The sequence below is a fragment of the Entelurus aequoreus genome, linkage group LG23, assembly GCF_033978785.1.
Source record: "Entelurus aequoreus isolate RoL-2023_Sb linkage group LG23, RoL_Eaeq_v1.1, whole genome shotgun sequence".
In the NCBI taxonomy this organism is placed as follows: domain Eukaryota; kingdom Metazoa; phylum Chordata; class Actinopteri; order Syngnathiformes; family Syngnathidae; genus Entelurus; species Entelurus aequoreus.
Window position 1 is genome coordinate 15,657,446 of NC_084753.1, and position 18,956 is coordinate 15,676,401.

At 37.2% G+C, this 18,956-nt stretch overlaps 1 protein-coding gene across 2 annotated transcripts in view; it reads left to right on the forward strand.

Moving 5' to 3' along the window:
- lama2 (laminin, alpha 2) overlaps positions 1 to 18,956 on the forward strand; it is a 558,082-nt gene that overhangs the window by 401,463 nt on the left and 137,663 nt on the right. For both annotated transcript variants that reach the window (XM_062033747.1, XM_062033746.1), the window contains 3 exons: positions 5,855 to 5,997; positions 6,104 to 6,202; positions 11,521 to 11,632. In XM_062033747.1, coding sequence (XP_061889731.1) covers positions 5,855 to 5,997; positions 6,104 to 6,202; positions 11,521 to 11,632 — 354 coding nt within the window. The remainder of the gene's footprint in view (positions 1 to 5,854; positions 5,998 to 6,103; positions 6,203 to 11,520; positions 11,633 to 18,956) is intronic.

Here is an 18,956-nt window from a genome sequence, read left to right on the forward strand (position 1 = left end):
CAGCCTTTAGAAAAAGCGTGCACAATTATTTACTGGAACGGAAATGACCGTAGTTGAGGCAATAACATTAAATTAATTTGTGTTATTCCATAAGTTATTATGTACCAGTGTTGATTTTAGTGTCGATTGGTCCAGTTAAATTATTATTTTTTAACATATTTTATACATAATTGGTAGTGATTAAATTGTGAACTCATGTATAATCTTTTAGTTTTATTTTAAATTTTTTCATGTGTTTTGCAATGTTGTAAACAGTTTGGTAATATGTGATGTTTTGTTTGGACCCCAGTAAGACTAGCTAAATGCCATGGCATCAGCTAATTGGGATCCTTTTCAAATACATATACAATAGAGTGCACAGGTATATAAGCCGCACTCACTACATTTTAGGAAAAATTAATATTTGTCCTTATATTAGCAACACCGGACTATGAGCCGCAGATATATACATTGTGAATTTAGTTATTTACGCAGAAAGATTCTATAAATGTTTATTTACATACCTTAATTGTTTCAAAACGGTGTCTATAACACGGCAGTAAAACGGCCGATCAAACAAAACAGAAGTCATCGTCATGGACCCACAAGCTGCGGAAGCTAGCTCTCCAATCAGCTAAACAGACTCAATAACTCCACGGTGACATTTTGGTGAATTTACTGAGGAATTTGTGAAAAGGAAATATTTAAAAAATGCCATTGTAAGTTATTAATATTAACACAGACGCTCGTAAACGTGTTAGCATAATAGCTAATCCTAACAATGTCCGCTTGATTACATTACTATAGCATGTAGAAATATGCATAAAACACTCCAACAGACATCCAACATGGGACGGTTTGGTAAGTATAAATAGTTTTGGATATATTGTAAAACTTAAGAACTTTACTTGGAGTGATGAATGAAGCATCCATACGATTAAAAACGCTATGGACGGCTAGAAAACGGAACGGTACTTCTACTTCCGCTTATAACCTCTATCCAATAGATGTTGCCATAGCACAAACAAAACACCCTTTCAGTCTCTTGTTTTTTTTTGTTTTTTTTACTATTCGCATTATGGCCGTCATCAAAGAAAAATCCATAAATTAGCTCCACCGTTTTATAAGCCGCAGGGTTCAAAGCATAGGAAAAAAGTAGCGCGTTATAGTCCGAAATTTCTGGTAATTTATAAGGATACGACTGAAAGTCATGGATACTTTTCTACTTAGGCACTATCTTGCCCTTATACTAACACTGAACATAGTCCCATGCTAACTGTTAACATTTCAGCTAATTGTTTAGGTATACAACTAAAAGTCATGGATATTTTTTAATTGGTGCTAGCATGTTAACAGTTAGCAGTTAAGCTAATTTTATAGGTATAAAAATAAAAGTCATGGATATTTTTATTTGCCAACAGTTAGCACTTTAGCTAATTTTATAAGTATAAAGCTAAAAGTCATGGATTGCTACCTTGTTAACGTGCTAACAGTTAGCATGTTAGCATTCTAGCTAATGTTATAGGTATTTATTACAGTAATTAATATTTTTATTAGGCACTATGTCGTGAGCATGGTAACTGTTTGCATTTTACCCATTTTTGTAGGTATGCTAATACTAAAAGTCATTGTTTTATTTTACACTTGTATGACATGTTAGGGGTCTCGTGTGAGTGAGTGTCTTTTGTTCCTTTCTGAATTTAAAATGTCCGACCTTAAAGACTTTTGAGTTTAAAGTTCATATACTATTATGAAACACAGTTTCATAGTCAAAACTATTAATGTTAAGCGGAAAAAAAACACGTTCACCATCTTGCTTCAATTTGAATCCAGGCAATGTTTTAAAATAAGGTCTATTTCGACCACAATTGTGAAGACCTCCAGGCTACTTTACTCCAAATATTGAATTTCTCCAACAAAATGGCTCCATAGCCTAACCTGAGATAGTCCAATTGTGAATGCACAGTGACTTGGAAGACAATTAAACGGCAACATCCAAAATATGAAGGTAAATAATTTTTACCATGTTGCATTTTGCAGCTGCATGTTATTGTGTGTTATCTGCAGTGCGCAACATATACTGTATACACTTACAGTATATATGTCATACTGTCTTACAGTATGTACAAAACCCAAAACCAGTGAAGTTGACACGCTGTGTAATTCATAAATAAAAACAGGATACAATGATTTGCAAATCCTTTTTAATTTATATTCAATTGAATACACTGCAAAGACAAGATATTTAATGTTCGAACTGAGAAACTAGTTTTTTTTTGCAAATAATCATTAACTCAGAATTGAATGGCAGCAACACATTGCAAAAAAGTTGGCACTGTGTTACATGGCCTTTCCTTTTAACAACACTCAGTAAACGTTTGGGAACTGAGGAGACACATTTTTGAAGCTTTTCAGGTGGAATTATTTCCCATTCTTGCTTGATGTACAGCTTAAGTTGTTCAACAGTCCGGGGGTCTCCGTTGTGGTATTTTAGGCTTCATAATGCGCCACACATTTTCAATGGGAGACAGGTCTGGACTACAGGCATGCCAGTCTAGTACCCGCACTCTTACTACAAAGCCATGCTGTTGTAACATGTGCAGAATGTGACTTGGCATTGTCTTGCTGAAATAAGCAGGGGCGTCCATAGTAACGTTGCTTGGATGGCAACATATGTTACTTCAAAACCTGTATGTACCTTTCAGCATTAATGGTGCCTTCACAGATGTGTAAGTTACCCATGCCTTGGGCACTAATACACCCCCATACCATCACAGATGCTGGCTTTTAACTTTGCGCCTATAACAGTCCGGATGGTTCTTTTCCTCTTTGGTCCAGAGGACACGACGTCCACAGTTTCCAAAAAAAATTTGAAATGTGGACTCGTCAGACCACAGAATACTTCTCCACTTTGTATCAGTCCATCTTAGATGAGCTCAGGCCCTGCGAAGCCAACGGCGTTTCCGGGTGTTGTTGATAAATGGCTTTTGCCTTGCATAGTAGAGTTTTAACTTGCACTTACAGATGTAGCGACAAACTGTAGTTACTGACCGTGGTTTTCTGAAGTGTTCCTGAGCCCATGTGGTGATATCCTTTACACACTGATGTCGCTTTTGAATCTTTTGATGATATTACGGACAATAGATGGTGAAATCCCTAAATTCCTTTCAATAGCTTGTTGAGAAATGTTGTTATTAAACTGTTGGACAATTTGCTCACGCATTTGTTCACAAAGTGGTGACCCTCGCCCCATCCTTGTTTGTGAATGACTGAGCATTTCATGGAAGCTGCTTTTATACACAATCATGGCACCCACCTGTTCCCAATTAGCCTGTTCACCTGTGGGATGTTCCAAATAAGTGTTAGATGAGCATTCCTCAACTTTCTCAGTCTTTTTGCCAGCTTTTTTTAAACATGTTGCAGGCATCTTATTCCAAATGAGCTAATATTTGCAAAAAATAACAAAGTTTACCAGTTTGAACATTAAGTATCTTGTCTTTGCAGTCCATTCAATTGAATATAGGTTGAAAAGGATTTGCAAATCATTGTATTCTGTTTTTATTTACAATTTACCCAACGTGCCAACTTGACTGGTTTTGGGTTTTGTATCATTAGTCCAGTGTTGCTTGATCGGGATGATCAAAAATGTTACTTTTTTGCACCGAATAAGCCAAAAAGGGTTGGTTGTCTTTCCGTGACACATGCAAAGGGATTTCCTAGTCTTTCAACTCAACACATTCAATTATGAGTGTGCGTGCGTGCGTGCGTGCGTGCGTGCGTGCGTGCGAGCGTGCGTGCGTGCGCGCGCGTGTGCGTGTGCGTGTGCGTGTGCGTGTGTGTGTGTGTGTGAGCGAGTGAGCTCTGGTTGTGTCAGAGATTGATAGAGTCGAAAGTGTTGCTGTTTAATTTCTCTTTGATTTCCCCTGTCAGAAATTTAAATTCGAGCAATAAATCAGCCCCTGGCTCTATAGAAGGAGAGAACATTTCTACAAGCTTTCATACACTTACACACACTCACTACACTGCATGTGTTTGAATCCCCTGATGTGCAATTGATGTGTATTCTCAGCCTGCAGTGTGCGCTCATAACAGGTGCTTCTTACCCCTGTGTGCTGTGCTTTTACACTTGACGTGTTCAATTGATAGTCTCGTGGAGAGGTGCAAAAGGTTGTGACGCTGTTTTATACACGGTACATTCACAGCTTCACTTGATAAGCCAGACTTTTTGAGGAAAAAAATAATCCTGTTTGTACATTCTTTAAACGAATTTCTATTCTTGAATCGTCACATGTTCAATAGGAACACGTAGGTACAACATATCCAATTGTTACATTGAATGTAGAGCCCTTTCTCTTTCTTTTTAGCACGTTTCAGAGCATTAGACTACATTTTTTAGGGCCACAATGAAAAGACAATTTAAATTAAAGCTGCACCCCTGTGTAACTCGGGGACGCATGTGCTCACGTCCTTCCCAATGCACCAACCCACCATCAAAAACCTCAGGAAAATCGGAGCATGTGGAAGGAAGTTATGGTTGTCATAATTTTCCACTACAGGGAGGCGATATTGGTTTCGATATCAATGTCATGATCAGTTTCCGACCTTAAAGGGGAACTGCACTTTTTATTAAATTTTGCCTATTGTTTACAATCAACATGTTTTTTTTTAGCATTTTAAAAATGATAGAAAACGCTTTGAAAATGCGGCTAAAGCTCTCTAAAACAACTTCAAAACCCTCCATCGTTTTGTATACACACTGTAAGTATATATGTATATGATGTAGTATCAGACATGTTCATAACAATATTGAATATGTACAATATTTAAAGTATTTTAGTAATTTTAATCATTGCTGGGACAGACTTCTTCAGCGCATTGATTTCCGTTTCCATGGCAGTGTACTTCCGACTTCTGGCAACAAATGTGTGTTCGTATTTCCGGAAACAAAGGCAAGTGTGTTGTAATCATGGCAGACTTGGTAACAGACAACAAAGGCGACTATTTTCGGACAAATGAGGTTTCACAACCTAATCTTTTTGAAGCTGAATATACTGCTTCTGGAAAAGAGCACGAAGAAAGAGCGAGACGTTGGAGCAGATGGAAGCCGAGAGAGTGAGGTGAAAGTGGAATTTGAAGCTAAGCTATTTCGACATAAATGTAGCGCTTACCCCAATAAACCAGGAACAATTTCCCCGGCCAGCTGGATCAGACAGACACCTGTCCAACAAGTGATTTACTTTAATATTGATCATGATACGCAGCACGTTATGCGTGTATCATGACAGACAGCATACGCTGTCTGGCTAGCTGTATGCAAACAAAACATGGAAATGTGGGCTAATACTTTACAGATACTGTAATATGATCGTTCATGTTTTTCAGTTAGTACAGATTTTTTTCCCCAGAATTTTCAACTAATTTGAAGTGTTTTGTCAAGAGATTTATTTGTGGTATGTACATTTTCAGAATGTACTTGTTGTATTTTGGGCCAAAGTAAAACAAAGAAAACAATTTGGAAGTTGTCGTAGTTGTATTTTTAAGTTATTATGCCATGATTTTACCCGAGGGAATACATTTAACTCCATGAGGCCCCTGAGCTAAAATGAGTTTGACACCCCCGGTGTATATAGTATCTCATGCTTCCAATTAACACCCCATCCATTTTGACGTTTAGGTAAATAAACAGAAGACAACTTGTTCCTTGTATAATAACTTTTTTGTCACAACAATATAACCTTTTGCAATATGACTTTATTATCCTTGTTCCTTTCTCATCCTGGCCCTTAACCTGCATCTCAGCCCATGAAAAGCCACATAACACATTTGTTTTTCTGTAAATGGTAACCGGTATCCACCTTGGTGCATGTGTCCGCAGCGTGTGACGACGAGTGCTCAGGCCTGTTGATCAGTGACATGGACCGCCTGTATCGCATCATCTCTGACGTCACCCTGACCACACCCCTGCCGCCACCTTACAGGATGCTGTACCGCTTTGAGAACATGACCGAAGAACTCAGGGTACCGACTTGCCGTGCAAAATCGGAACATGAGCGCGTGCTTGTTTCTGTGCCAGACCTCTTGTTGTCTCTTATACCTCCTTTTCGTTTGACTTACTGCCCTACAGCACATGCTGTCACCTCAGAAAGCTCCGGAGAGATTACTGCAGCTGGCTGACTCCAACCTGGGATCCCTGGTTGTGGAGATGGACCAACTACACAGCAGGGTACACACCATTTACTCTCGCTTTTGGCCTGACTTGACTGCTGTGTCTGTCTTCTTTGAAGCCCCTATATCCTTCTTTTATCCTCCTTGTCTCCGTCCCTCCACTGCCGCATGGAGAAAATGTGCTTTGGCAGGCAGTGAGATGGTGGTTTAAGGCACTTACTCGCAGTGTGTGCACACCATCGTAAGATAAACAAGTGGAAGCACTTGCAAAACAAGGAAAACAAAACTACAGCCTCCTTCCTGTTGATTGACATGCAATTAAACCAGTGAAACAAAAGCTCATTAATTTACAGCCACGAGCAAGTGGTTCAAACTTGTCACTTTCACCCTCTCACCACGTCGAGACTACATTACTGACTGTAGAAGAAAATGTATGCATCACAATAAATAGCAGTTTCCGTGCCAGACCTCAGTTTAACACACCTCTTAGTCTTTTTGAACTATTTGCATTTTGGCCGCAGCGAATCCATAAATTAACCACACCGTTTTATAAGCCGCACGGTCCAAAGCGTAGGAAAAAAGTAGCGGGTTATAGTACAGAATGTGCTGTAATTTATAAATAAAATAAATAAATAATTCATTCACAAAAATATATGTGGCTTATTTTATGGTGCAGTTAATATATGAAAAAACAAATTTAGTGGGTGCGACCCAGTCCCGGTGCACTCCATAGTCCGGAAAATACGGAAGTTTTCCCCTATTGCATTTTTGACATTTTCTAAAAGTTTAATTCAAATCCGTCCATTACTTTTTGAGGTATTTTGCTAACCAACAGACAGACAAACCAGCAGCAACAATTACATAACCTCCTGACGGACGCAATAATATTGATGATACAGTCGTCCCTCACCATATCTTGCTTTAAAATTTTCAGCTTCACTCTGTCATATATTTTTTTTTAGCATATTTTACATATTTTAACCTAAATTAAGCATTTTCAAACACTACAGTAGGTCTGGGTTAGACTTTGCCTCATCCCTCACTTAAAGCTTGAGTGACGAATGCACTGCCGACCTGATAAAACCTGATATGTCTGAGAAAGAAAGAGATGATACGGTATTATCTGCTCACAGATTCTACCTGGTGCTTGTGTGAGCACACTGTAGCTAGCCCTAAATAGTCCCACTCCTTAATGCTTCGGTCACACGCAGGATTCCATCAGGAATGGGGCAAAAATACAACCTTTCCTACTGTAGATAAGACCATGGCTGTTAAAGTCATGTATATGTACAGTATATGTCTTATTTTCTATTATTATATAATATTGGATTAAACATGTGTGAAAGTGACTAATAGGTGTTGTTTCATGTCTACAGCGCTTATAATATTGAAAAAACACATTTAGATTGTCCTAAACATGTTTTAATATGCTCTAGTTGTGAAAACATTCAATTTATAAGTATTAATTAATTTACCATGGACAGGCTCAAATCCAAATGACTGGTATAAAAGAGGATTTACTGTGTATAGTAATATTGAGATACAGAAGTGTTTTCTTTCAAGTTAAAAGTTGTTATTACAACAGATTCTGTACAAGTGAGTAATAGTATCATTATTAATAGGGATGTGCCAATCGATCGACCACTGATCAGTATCGGCCGATTTTAATGAAAACAGATGTGATTGCCATTGCGGAATAATGCCAGAGGGGATTACAAACGCTGATCCCTCTCTGGTTGACACTATTTGTTTGTAGTCCCCGGTTGACTTGCTAGCGGCTAATTACGTATCGCCATACCCAGTTGGATACATTCCCCTAAGTTACTAATAATCACCTCTTTGGAGCAAATAAGCTGCATTGTTTAGTATCATAAGTATCATTATCAGGTACTGGAGGACAGGGCTAAACATGTTACACACCAAGAAGCGCAGGCAAGCCAGCAAAGTTATCGATCCATAAATTGGTGGTGTCAACACCAAGGGTAATATCAGAATCCGTTCGATACTAGAGTGATTGTGTCTATTTTTATTTTCTTAAAATCTTTTTTTGTGTGTATTTTGTTAGTTTACAAACTCAGGAGGACTTTGATGGCAAAAACTGAATAATTTAAATGAAAAAAAGATGGTAGTTTTGGCTTTAGTTTAGTTATTGTGTCTTATTGACTTTGTTGTGCTCTAACAATTGTATGTAATAAAAGAGAATAAGTAACAAGCTTAAAAGCCTACTGAAATGAATTGTTTTTATTTAAACGGGGATAGCAGATCCATTCTATGTGTCATACTTGATCATTTCGCGATATTGCCATATTTTTGCTGAAAGGATTTAGTAGAGAACAACGACGATAAAGTTCGCAACTTTTGGTCGCTGATAAAAAAAAGCCTTGCCCCTACCGGAAGTAGCGTGACGTCACAGGCTGGAGGGCTGCTCACATTTCCCTATTGTTTACAATGCAGCGAGAGAGATTCGGACCGAGAAAGCGACGATTACCCCAATAATTTGAGCGAGGATGAAAGATTTGTGGATGAGGAACGTGAGAGTGAAGGACTAGAATGCAGTGCAGGACATATCGTTTTTCGTTGTGACCGTAACTTAGGTACAAGGGTTCATTGGATTCCACACTTTCTCCTTTTTCTATTGTGGATCACGGATTTGTATTTTAAACCACCTCGGATACTATATCCTCTTGAAAATGAGAGTCGAGAACGCAAAATGGACATTCACAGTGACTTTTATCTCCACGACAATACATCGGTGAAGCTCTTTAGCTACTGAGCTAATGTGATAGCATCAGGCTCAAATGCAGATAGAAACAAAATAAATAAATCCCTGACTGGAAGGATAGACAGAAGATCAACAATACTATTAAACCGTGGACATGTAAATACACGGTTAATAATTTCCAGCTTGGCGAAGCTTAAAAATGCTGTTGCTAACGACGCCATTGAAGCTAACTTAGCAACGGGACCTCACAGAGCTATGATAAAAACATTAGCGCTCCACCTACGCCAGCCAGCCCTCATCTGCTCATCAACACCCGTGCTCACCTGCATTCCAGCGATCGACGGAAGGACGAAGGACTTCACCCGATCATCCGTGCGGTCGGCGGCTAGCGTCGGCTAGCACGTCTGCTATCCAAGTCAAAGTCCTCCTGGTTGTGTTGCTACAGCCAGCCGCTAATACACCGATCCCACCTACAACTTTCTTCTTTGCAGTCTTCATTGTTCATTAAACAAATTGCAAAAGATTCACCAACACAGATGTCCAGAATACTGTGGGATTTTGAGATGAAAACAGAGCTTTATTGTATTGGATTCAATGGTGTACCAATACTTCCGTTTATTTAGTGACGTCACGCGCATACGTCATCATACGTAGACATTTTCAACCGGAAGTTTAGCGGGAAATTTAAAATTGCACTTTATAAGTTTTAGCCGGCCGTATTGGCATGTGTTGCAATGTTAAGATTTCATCATTGATATATAAACTATCAGACTGCGTGGTCGGTAGTAGTGGGTTTCAGTAGGCCTTTAAATATATTGTTGATATGTTTAAACTGTCAATAGTACTCTACATAGACAAACAGAAGAAAATACAGTTAGTGCATGTGATTGATATCGCAATCGGCAGCATGAATCCCTGATCGGAACATCCCTGGTTATCAATAATCAATAATCGTCAAAACGTCCACAAATTTTGGGACAGTCCTCATTTTAAAGCAGGTATTTATTCTTAATTGCAATAGTCTGATATTGGATGTAAAAAATATGACTATGAGAGTACCCCGTTTTCCGCCCAAATGCAGCTGAGATAGGCTCCAGCACCCCCCGCGACCCGGAAAGGGACAAGCGGTAGAAAATGGATGGATGGATGGAGTTTAACATTATAGGTTTTTATGGAAGAAAGTTTGAATACTTTTATTTTTTTCTCGGAAATGTTCTCATGAAATACAAATTTTAATTGTAATGAAGTTTTTATTTATTTAAACTGATATATATATATATATATATATATATATATATATATATATATATATATATATATATATATATATATATATATATATATGTATATATATATGTATATATATATATATATATATATATATATATATATATATATATATATATATATATATATATATATATGTATATATATATATATATATATATATATATATATGTATATATATATATATGTATATATACACACTACCGTTCAAAAGTTTGGGGTCACCCAAACAATTTTGTGGAATAGCCTTCATTTCTAAGAACAAGAATAGACTGTCGAGTTTCAGATGAAAGTTCTCTTTTTCTGGCCATTTTGAGCGTTTAATTGACCCCACAAATGTGATGCTCCAGAAACTCAATCTGCTCAAAGGAAGGTCAGTTTTGTAGCTTCTGTAACGAGCTAAACTGTTTTCAGATGTGTGAACATGATGGCACAAGGGTTTTCTAATCATCAATTAGCCTTCTGAGCCAATGAGCAAACACATTGTACCATTAGAACACTGGAGTGATAGTTGCTGGAAATGGGCCTCTATACACTTATGTAGATATTGCACCAAAAACCAGACATTTGCAGCTAGAATAGTCATTTACCACATTAGCAATGTATAGAGTGTATTTCTTTAAAGTTAAGACTAGTTTAAAGTTATCTTCATTGAAAATAAGGACATTTCAATGTGACCCCAAACTTTTGAACGGTAGTGTATGTATATATATATATATATATATATATATATATATATATATATATGTATATATATATATATATATATATATATATATATATATATATATATATATATATATATATATATACATATATATGTCTATGTGTAAAAATGTGTATATACTGTGTATATATGTATATACTGTATATACATTTATATAATAAATTTACACTCCGTTGTGTACAGTGTATTAATAATTGTAGTCTCATTATTGAATTATTTTCACGGTGACACTAATAGAACACTTTGTTTGGATGGTAATCAAGTCAACACTGTTATGCTTCCAAGCTGCACATTTATATGGCCTTTCATTATCATACTCATAAACAGTATGATGGATGACAGCGCATGATCCTGTTGAACATCAATAATTACCTACTTATTTTTCTGCACGGGTGGGTTGTATTTGTTTGTTTGGTCAACGGTTCATTTCTTGTGTGCTCCTTTTTGTGTGATTCAGCGCGTGAGGTCCATAATTCGTGTATGTACAGTAGAGTAGAGGCATGCGAGTTTGGATGCAGACCATAAGTTAAAAATGTACACCAACTCAAATATTGATGCATCTCTGTCGTTCGAAAGTCAATAACTCCTCACTTATTCAACGTGTTTGCTGTTTTTATTGGCACATATGTGCCGTGTGTAGGCCACTAAGGTGTCGGCTGACGGAGAACAAGTGGAAGACGATGCCGACAGAATTCAGAAGCGAGCCGAGGACCTGGAGAAGTTCATCAGGGACACGCTGCTGGGAGCTCAAGGTAGCACACAAACACAAATCACTTCGCTTGCATTAACTGTGCATGTGTGTGTGCTCTGCTGTCTCCTTATTGGGTTATGTTATACACTGGTGGGCCACCTCATTAGGTACACCTGCAGCATCTAATGAGCTGTAAACAAGCTTCCCGTGTGGGCTTGAATCGTAACATGCATTTTTAGAGGTTGGTAAACTATTTATTACACAAACTGCTATGGCTGTCAAAGTTAATGCTTTAGCTCATGTGATTAATCACAAAACATTATCGTGTTGATCATGCAAATTAATTGCTTAATTTATTTTAAGCGCACATGCTCCTTTAGTTTAATGCTTACCTGAAAAGCGGAGCAGGCTGAAATTACGAATGGGTACCGTTCACATATAACGGTACAAATTCCCGGTCCCTTGCATCCGGTAGTCAAAGGGGCCAATTTTCTGTACTTTTGTGTGTGTCAATAAATAAAATAGTTTTTGTGTGAAAAAAAAAAAAATCTAATTTTTTTATTGCAACATTTAAAAATGAGCTGATTACGATAAGTGTCATCCAGTTGTTACATCTTGTTTTATTATTACATTTCTGATCCTCAATTACAGTTGTAAGTCCAAGACGTTAGATGGCAGTAATGTATAGTTTATGGTGTGTTGGTTAGTCAGTTCAGTCTTTGCTGTCCAGTCTTTTGTTGCGCCTTAAAAAGTGTTAGCACTGTAAGTATTGTACTTATGACACACCACCTGTTTGATTGTAACAGGCATCTTAGTTGTAGTTTTCATTAACACATTTGGAGTCGTTGAAATCGCCATGTAAAATCGCTAATGCTAATCAGTAGCATGTCAGTAGCAAAGCCAAGCATCAAGCATGTGCATTTTTGAAAAAATTGAGCCTTACTTAACTTACGTTGGAGCATTTTTTTAAAAAAAACTGTTGACATTGGAAATTGCAACTTTACCTAGAGGTAGTCGACAACCGGGAGTGACATCACACGCAACCCAGGTACCGAGACATGGCAGCGTTAAATAGGTGCCCCAGACTGTGCCAACAAAGTACCGGATTCGGTACCCATCCCTAGTTGCAATACGGCAGAGGTGTCAAACTTAATTTACTTTAAGAGCTGCTACAAGTACTGTAGAGTATTTTTTTGCAAATAATCACATGCATTAACTCGTCAACTTTGAAATCCCGAGTTATTAGACTGTAAATGTGTGGATTTTTTTAGAATGTAGCAATATTTTGTGGATATAATTCCTACTCGTGATATCGGTATCTACAAAAAAATATATATATTTTTGAAGTTAGGAGGCTCAATGCTTTTGGAATAGTTTTGGAGTATTCACAAAATCTAAATTTTATTATTTTTCTTAAAAAGTCAGTTAAACTTCAAACACATGTCTATTTAAGTGTATCATCATTTGTGCATGCAAGTTTTAAAATACAATGAGGCAGGGGTTCTTAACCTTTCTGACTTTTCCACTACTGAGGGGCCCAGGGCCCACTCAAATATTAACACTGAATTAATAATATTACTCTTTGTTTTATTCATATTTAATAATTGTATCTAACTTACTTAGTTTATAACCTTGTCAAATAATATGAAACCGTTATGAAAGATTATTATGGATTTAACACATAAACCTTAGGCTTAGGTCCGGTTGATTAGAAAAATAACTACTAATCAAATAAGATAAGATGGGACTCATAAATAACTGACGAAGAATACATTTAGTGCCAATTATGTTGTGCAAAAAAGATTTATTTACTAATTCATGTTTCTTAAATAAATTGCCCATAAAATTTAAGTGCAAATGAAATAAACAGGTTCACCACTTTCGTCATAATTTTTGCGCTTAATTAGCTTCTCTGACGACTTATGTTTGTTTGATATTGTCATTACTGCCACAAGTGGTGGAGAAGTGTATTACAACTGCTTCGGCACCGTAGCTGAGAAACATATTTTTTGGCGGCCCTCTAGGTGGCGCTCGCAGCAACAATGGGTTAGGAAAACACTGCAGGAAGGCAGCCATATTGAAAAATGTTAGAGCTTTTCAACTTCCAGTCCCTTTTTAACGCTGCAGTAACCAAAATCCTCTTCTCTGCTGCTTTTAGAGAAAACTGCGCAGTAAAACTTGATCGCCAATAACTGCTGCGATAAAAAATGTTAGCTTGTAAAGAAAGTGATGGAATTTTCCTCTGGTAGCACTCTGGCCCTTTGCCTGATCACCGCGTGATTACGGCTGTGGGTGAAGGTGTGTGTTGGTTCCCGCGCATGATGGAGAGCTGCAATTAGGGGCATAATTATTGGCTGTAACACACACACGCACACACACGTAGTCGACTCAAACGCTATAAACACTAATGCACTAGTGCACAAACAATACGACGTCAAACACGATCACTTATAGATAATGAGGCAAGAAAAATCCTGTACCCACTCACAGTGTGGATGTACTCGTGTTTACCGGAAGCCGTAATGCCATTCCATCCACGTTTTAAGTGTTAAATTGGCTTTTAAATCCCAGCGTGTAATTACTGTATACGGCTGTGGCACATGCATATACACACATGCGGTACAGCTGTTCATTAGCCTGATAGCGCTTTGCTTCTTCTTTGGCACTAATCACATCATGTTTACTTTTCAACTGAGGAAAGGAGACTGTGCACGCCCACAAACACATCCACCAGTGTGAAGTTTCAACTTGCTTTTAATCCGATTAAATTTGGAGACCCAGCAACAAAGTACTGGTCCTCCATCATACAGTACATCCATTATGTTATGGATATGATATACCGTATTTTTCGGACTATAAGTCGCAGTTTTTTTTCATAGTTTGGCAGGGGGTGCGACTTATACTCAGGAGCGACTTATGTGTGACATTATTAACACATTACCGTAAAATATCAAATAATATTATTTAGCTCATTCACGTAAGAGACTAGACGTATAAGATTTCATGGGATTTAGCGATTAGGAGTGACAGATTGTTTGGTAAACGTATAGCATGTTCTATATGTTATAGTTAGTTGAATGACTCTTACCATAATATGTTACGTTAACATACCAGGCACGTTCTCAGTTGGTTATTTATGCGTCATATAACGTACACTTATTCAGCCTGTTGTTCACTATTCTTTATTTATTTGAAATTGCCTTTCAAATGTCTATTCTTGGTGTTGGGTTTTATCAAATAAATTTCCCCAAAAAATGCGACTTATACTCCAGTGCGACTTATATATGTTTTTATTTCCTTCTTTATTATGCATTTTCGGCTGGTGCGACTTATACTCCGGAGCGACTTATACTCCGAAAAATACGATATTCCCCTTAAAACAAAAGCCTTGACAAATACCTAAATAACATTTATCTTACCTTGTTTTTCATTTGTATTTTAATCAATCCTCATTTAGGAGAATTAGACCACTTTCAGTTAGTTTTATTTCATGAGACAGATTTGAGTGACGTTGAACAAGATCATGTGTCTCTAAAAGGGAACTGCACTTCTTTTGAAATTTTTCGTTGACAATCAACGTGAAAGACATGACGACGGATGTATTTTTTCAATGCATTCTAAATATTAAGTAAACGTAAATAAAAGTTTGCTTACAGCGGAGCCAATGGGAGCTCCTCTATTCTGCCCATAAAACCCAATAAATAACCATCCAATACTCAATTTTACATGTCGTGACAGGAATATAACCAAGTATTGGTGATATTATTATTATTATAAGCGCTAACGCAGACAAACTATTTATAGCGGCGCTGTGATAACAAGCTTGTGTACAATTTCGACATGATCGACTGGCGAGGTGTTTGCTCGCTTCCTTGCTCCCTGGAAGTTTATTGTATATCATAAATCATGCATCTCACCTGGAAAGTAGATGGCTGAGGACGTACTCCGACAAGTTGGTACACTTTGACAGCTATTTAGGACCCGGAATGGCGAGAACGACACGAAAAGACGCTTGCCAGCATATTTAGAATGAATTAAAAACATTCATGTCTCTCTTAAGGATTGTGAATGATAGGCAAAAAAAAAAAAAAAAAGTGCAATTCCCCTTTAAAATGAGCTCCACTGAGATTATATTTTTCAGTCTTTTCTTTCTTGTTTGAGCTACAAATCTGGCACACTCCACTGGGTGTATTCGCTGTCTATGTTCTAAAACAGGGGTGTCAAACTCAAATACAGAGTGGGCCAAAATTTTAAACTGAACAGGTTGAACAAATTAACCTTTTAATAGGGACCCAAACAAGTGTTGCATTGAATATTGAACAAGCAAGGCTTATATAACTTTATAGTGACATGCAAAATCGAGTTTCAAATAATAATAATAATAATAAAAAAATATCAATGGCATATCAAATACAATTTAAATAAAAATGTAATGCCTGTTTTCCATTTGCAGCCTACTAAGCTAAATATAAACATTAACTTTTTCCACAGGCTAATTAATTTAAAAATAAAATAACAATGAATAAACCAACCATTCAGGACTTTAAACTGCTCAGTTTGCAACACACTGATCTAATCTGATGTGCCCAAGCCAGATACCTGCCATCTTTTCTTGGATGCTTGTTCATTAATGTCGGGGCTCAGGCTTTGAGCTGAGGCAACCTTCATTATCGAACGAAGGTGTTCATCAGTCATTATATCTTGTAGTCCACCCGGACCACAGTCTTGGGGGCGTGCCTTAAAGGCACCGCATTTAACGTCTGTCGTCACGTCCGCTTTTCATCCATTCTAACAATGTGCCGGCCAAGTCACAAGATATGTGCGGCTTCTGTACACACACATACGTGAAAGCAACGCATACTTGATCAACAGCGATAGACGTTACACTGAGGGTGGCCGTATAAACAACTTTAACACTCTTAGAAATATAGAAATATACGCCACACTGTGAACCCACACCAAACAAGAATGACAAACACATTTCGGGAGAACATCCCCACCGTAACACAACATAAACACAACAGAACAAATACCCAGAACCCTTTGCGGCACTAACTCTTCCGGGCCGCTACAAAATACCCCCCCCCCCCCCCCCCCCCCCACACACACACACACACACACACACACACACACACACACACCTTGTAGCGTCCCGGAAGAGTTAGTGCTGCAAAGGGTTCTGGGTAAATTTGGGAGTCTCCCGGGAGGGTTGGCAAGTATGAGAATTAGGGGTGAATGCGGTGTTACCGCGGCACCGCCACTGTATATAATCGGGGGGCCAGCTCTAGTGTTAATTTGATATCGCCTAAAGGGCCAAGTGAAATTACACGGCGGGCCAGAATTTGACACCCATGTTCTAAAACCTTCAAATGGAAGGAGAAAGTGAGGATGTTGTGCCTTGGACTTTTGTAAAGGCTGAGGATTTTTTTTGTCATTTAAATATCTCCATAAATGTTAAGATAAAATAAATATCACTTTATTATTGAACAATTAAAAGGTTGCTTGAATTAAATTAAGAATGCTATGGTAACAATTTATTTTGAACATGCATACATTTACATATGATCCATCATATAGCTTGCAGATTCTCATTTTTCTTTACATGTCCGAAAAGGAGTAGTAAGAAGCAAGGCTTATTCATTTCTACTTCGTATAAATTTCTAACAAATATGTTCACTTCCTGTTGTCATGTTGTAACAAAGTTTACATTAAATCGTGAATTCCAAATATAGCAGTTCTCTTTATAAGTGTTTAAATCAATTCTGATTCTCATGAGATTAATTATTTACAATTTTCAATAAGTCCAATATATTAATCAACATTTTTCTTCTTTGTACTTAGTAGGGTTGTACGGGGTTGTACCACGACACTAATGAATTAAAAATGGTACTATACTGCCTCCGAAAAATACCGGTACCCTTTTTTTTTTTTTTTTTTTTTTTTTTTTTTACGGGCATGACACTGCTGGTTTTACAAGCAGAGGAGCATGTTAGGCGACGCACACGCACAGAGTACTTACAAGCAGACACAGTGTGGAGACTGAAGAGAGAGAATGGACGCATTTTGGCTTAAAAACTAACGACAAAGGTGAAGCTATAACACTGAAGCGCCGGTCAGCAAGAGGTGGCTAGCGGCTAACGTCCATCCGTAGTCGGCAGTGTTTTAGCTACTTCTAAATCACTAATCTTTGCCTCCATTGCGACAAATAAACTATGTTTCTTACAAGTATCATCCCTGCAGGACGAGGAATAGCTAAACATGCTTCACTACACAGCGTGATACAATTGCTAACACAAGCTAGCAATCCTGAATGTAAACAAAAGGGTGGGTCTACACAGATTATTGATTGTAACGATACCGAGTACAAAAGCCGTATATAGTCAATACTACTATGATTACATCAATATTTTTTATCGTCAAAAATCTTTCTTTTTTTTAACTTTTTTTATTTATTTTTTAAATTATGTTTATAAACTCAGGAAATACGCCCCTGGACACATGAGGACTTTATATATGACCAATGTATGATTCTGTAACTACTTGGTGTCGGATCGATACCCAAACTCGTGGTATCATCCAAAACTAATGTAAATTATCCAAACAACGATAATTTACCAAACAACATGTAGATAGAACATGTTGGAACAGAAAATTACCAGATATTAACAATAAATTAACAATTAGATTGATAATCAATTTTTTACCGCTTGTCCTTCATAATTTTGACAAAATAATAGAATGGAAAATGACACAATATGTTACTGCATACGTCAGCAGCCAAATTAGGAGCCTTTTTTGCTTACTTTCTACCTAATGACAAGTTGTCTCGTATGTAGGCCAAAACTGTTCTTTGATAGCAATAAGAAATATGTTTAATGTACCAGAAAATTGTTTGTTAAAATAAAGTCAATAACAAAAAATTTGGTGGTCCCCTTTTTTTTTCTTTTTTTTTTAAAGTATCAAGGAATCGAAATACATTTTAGTATCGTAATATTGGTATCAGGGTATCGGGACATTTCTAGTTCTTAGTAAACACTTATGCTTTGAATAGCCTCTTAAACTAAGTTATATTAGTACATTGTTTGATTTCTTTGCTTAATCCATTCCATAATTTATTCCACATACTGATATATATATGATATATTATACTTCAGGTTTTAAGTGTTGTACGTGTATACAGATGTTTTAAATTACATTTTTCTCTGAGGTTATATTTCTCTTTTGTTGAGAAGAATTGTTGCACTTTCTTGGGTAGTAGGTTATAATTTACTTTGTACATCATTTTCACTGTATGTAGCTGCACCGAGTCATTACATTTTAGTAAGTTAGATTCCATTAATAAAGGATTTTTATGTTCTCTATGTCCAACATTATTATTCTAACCA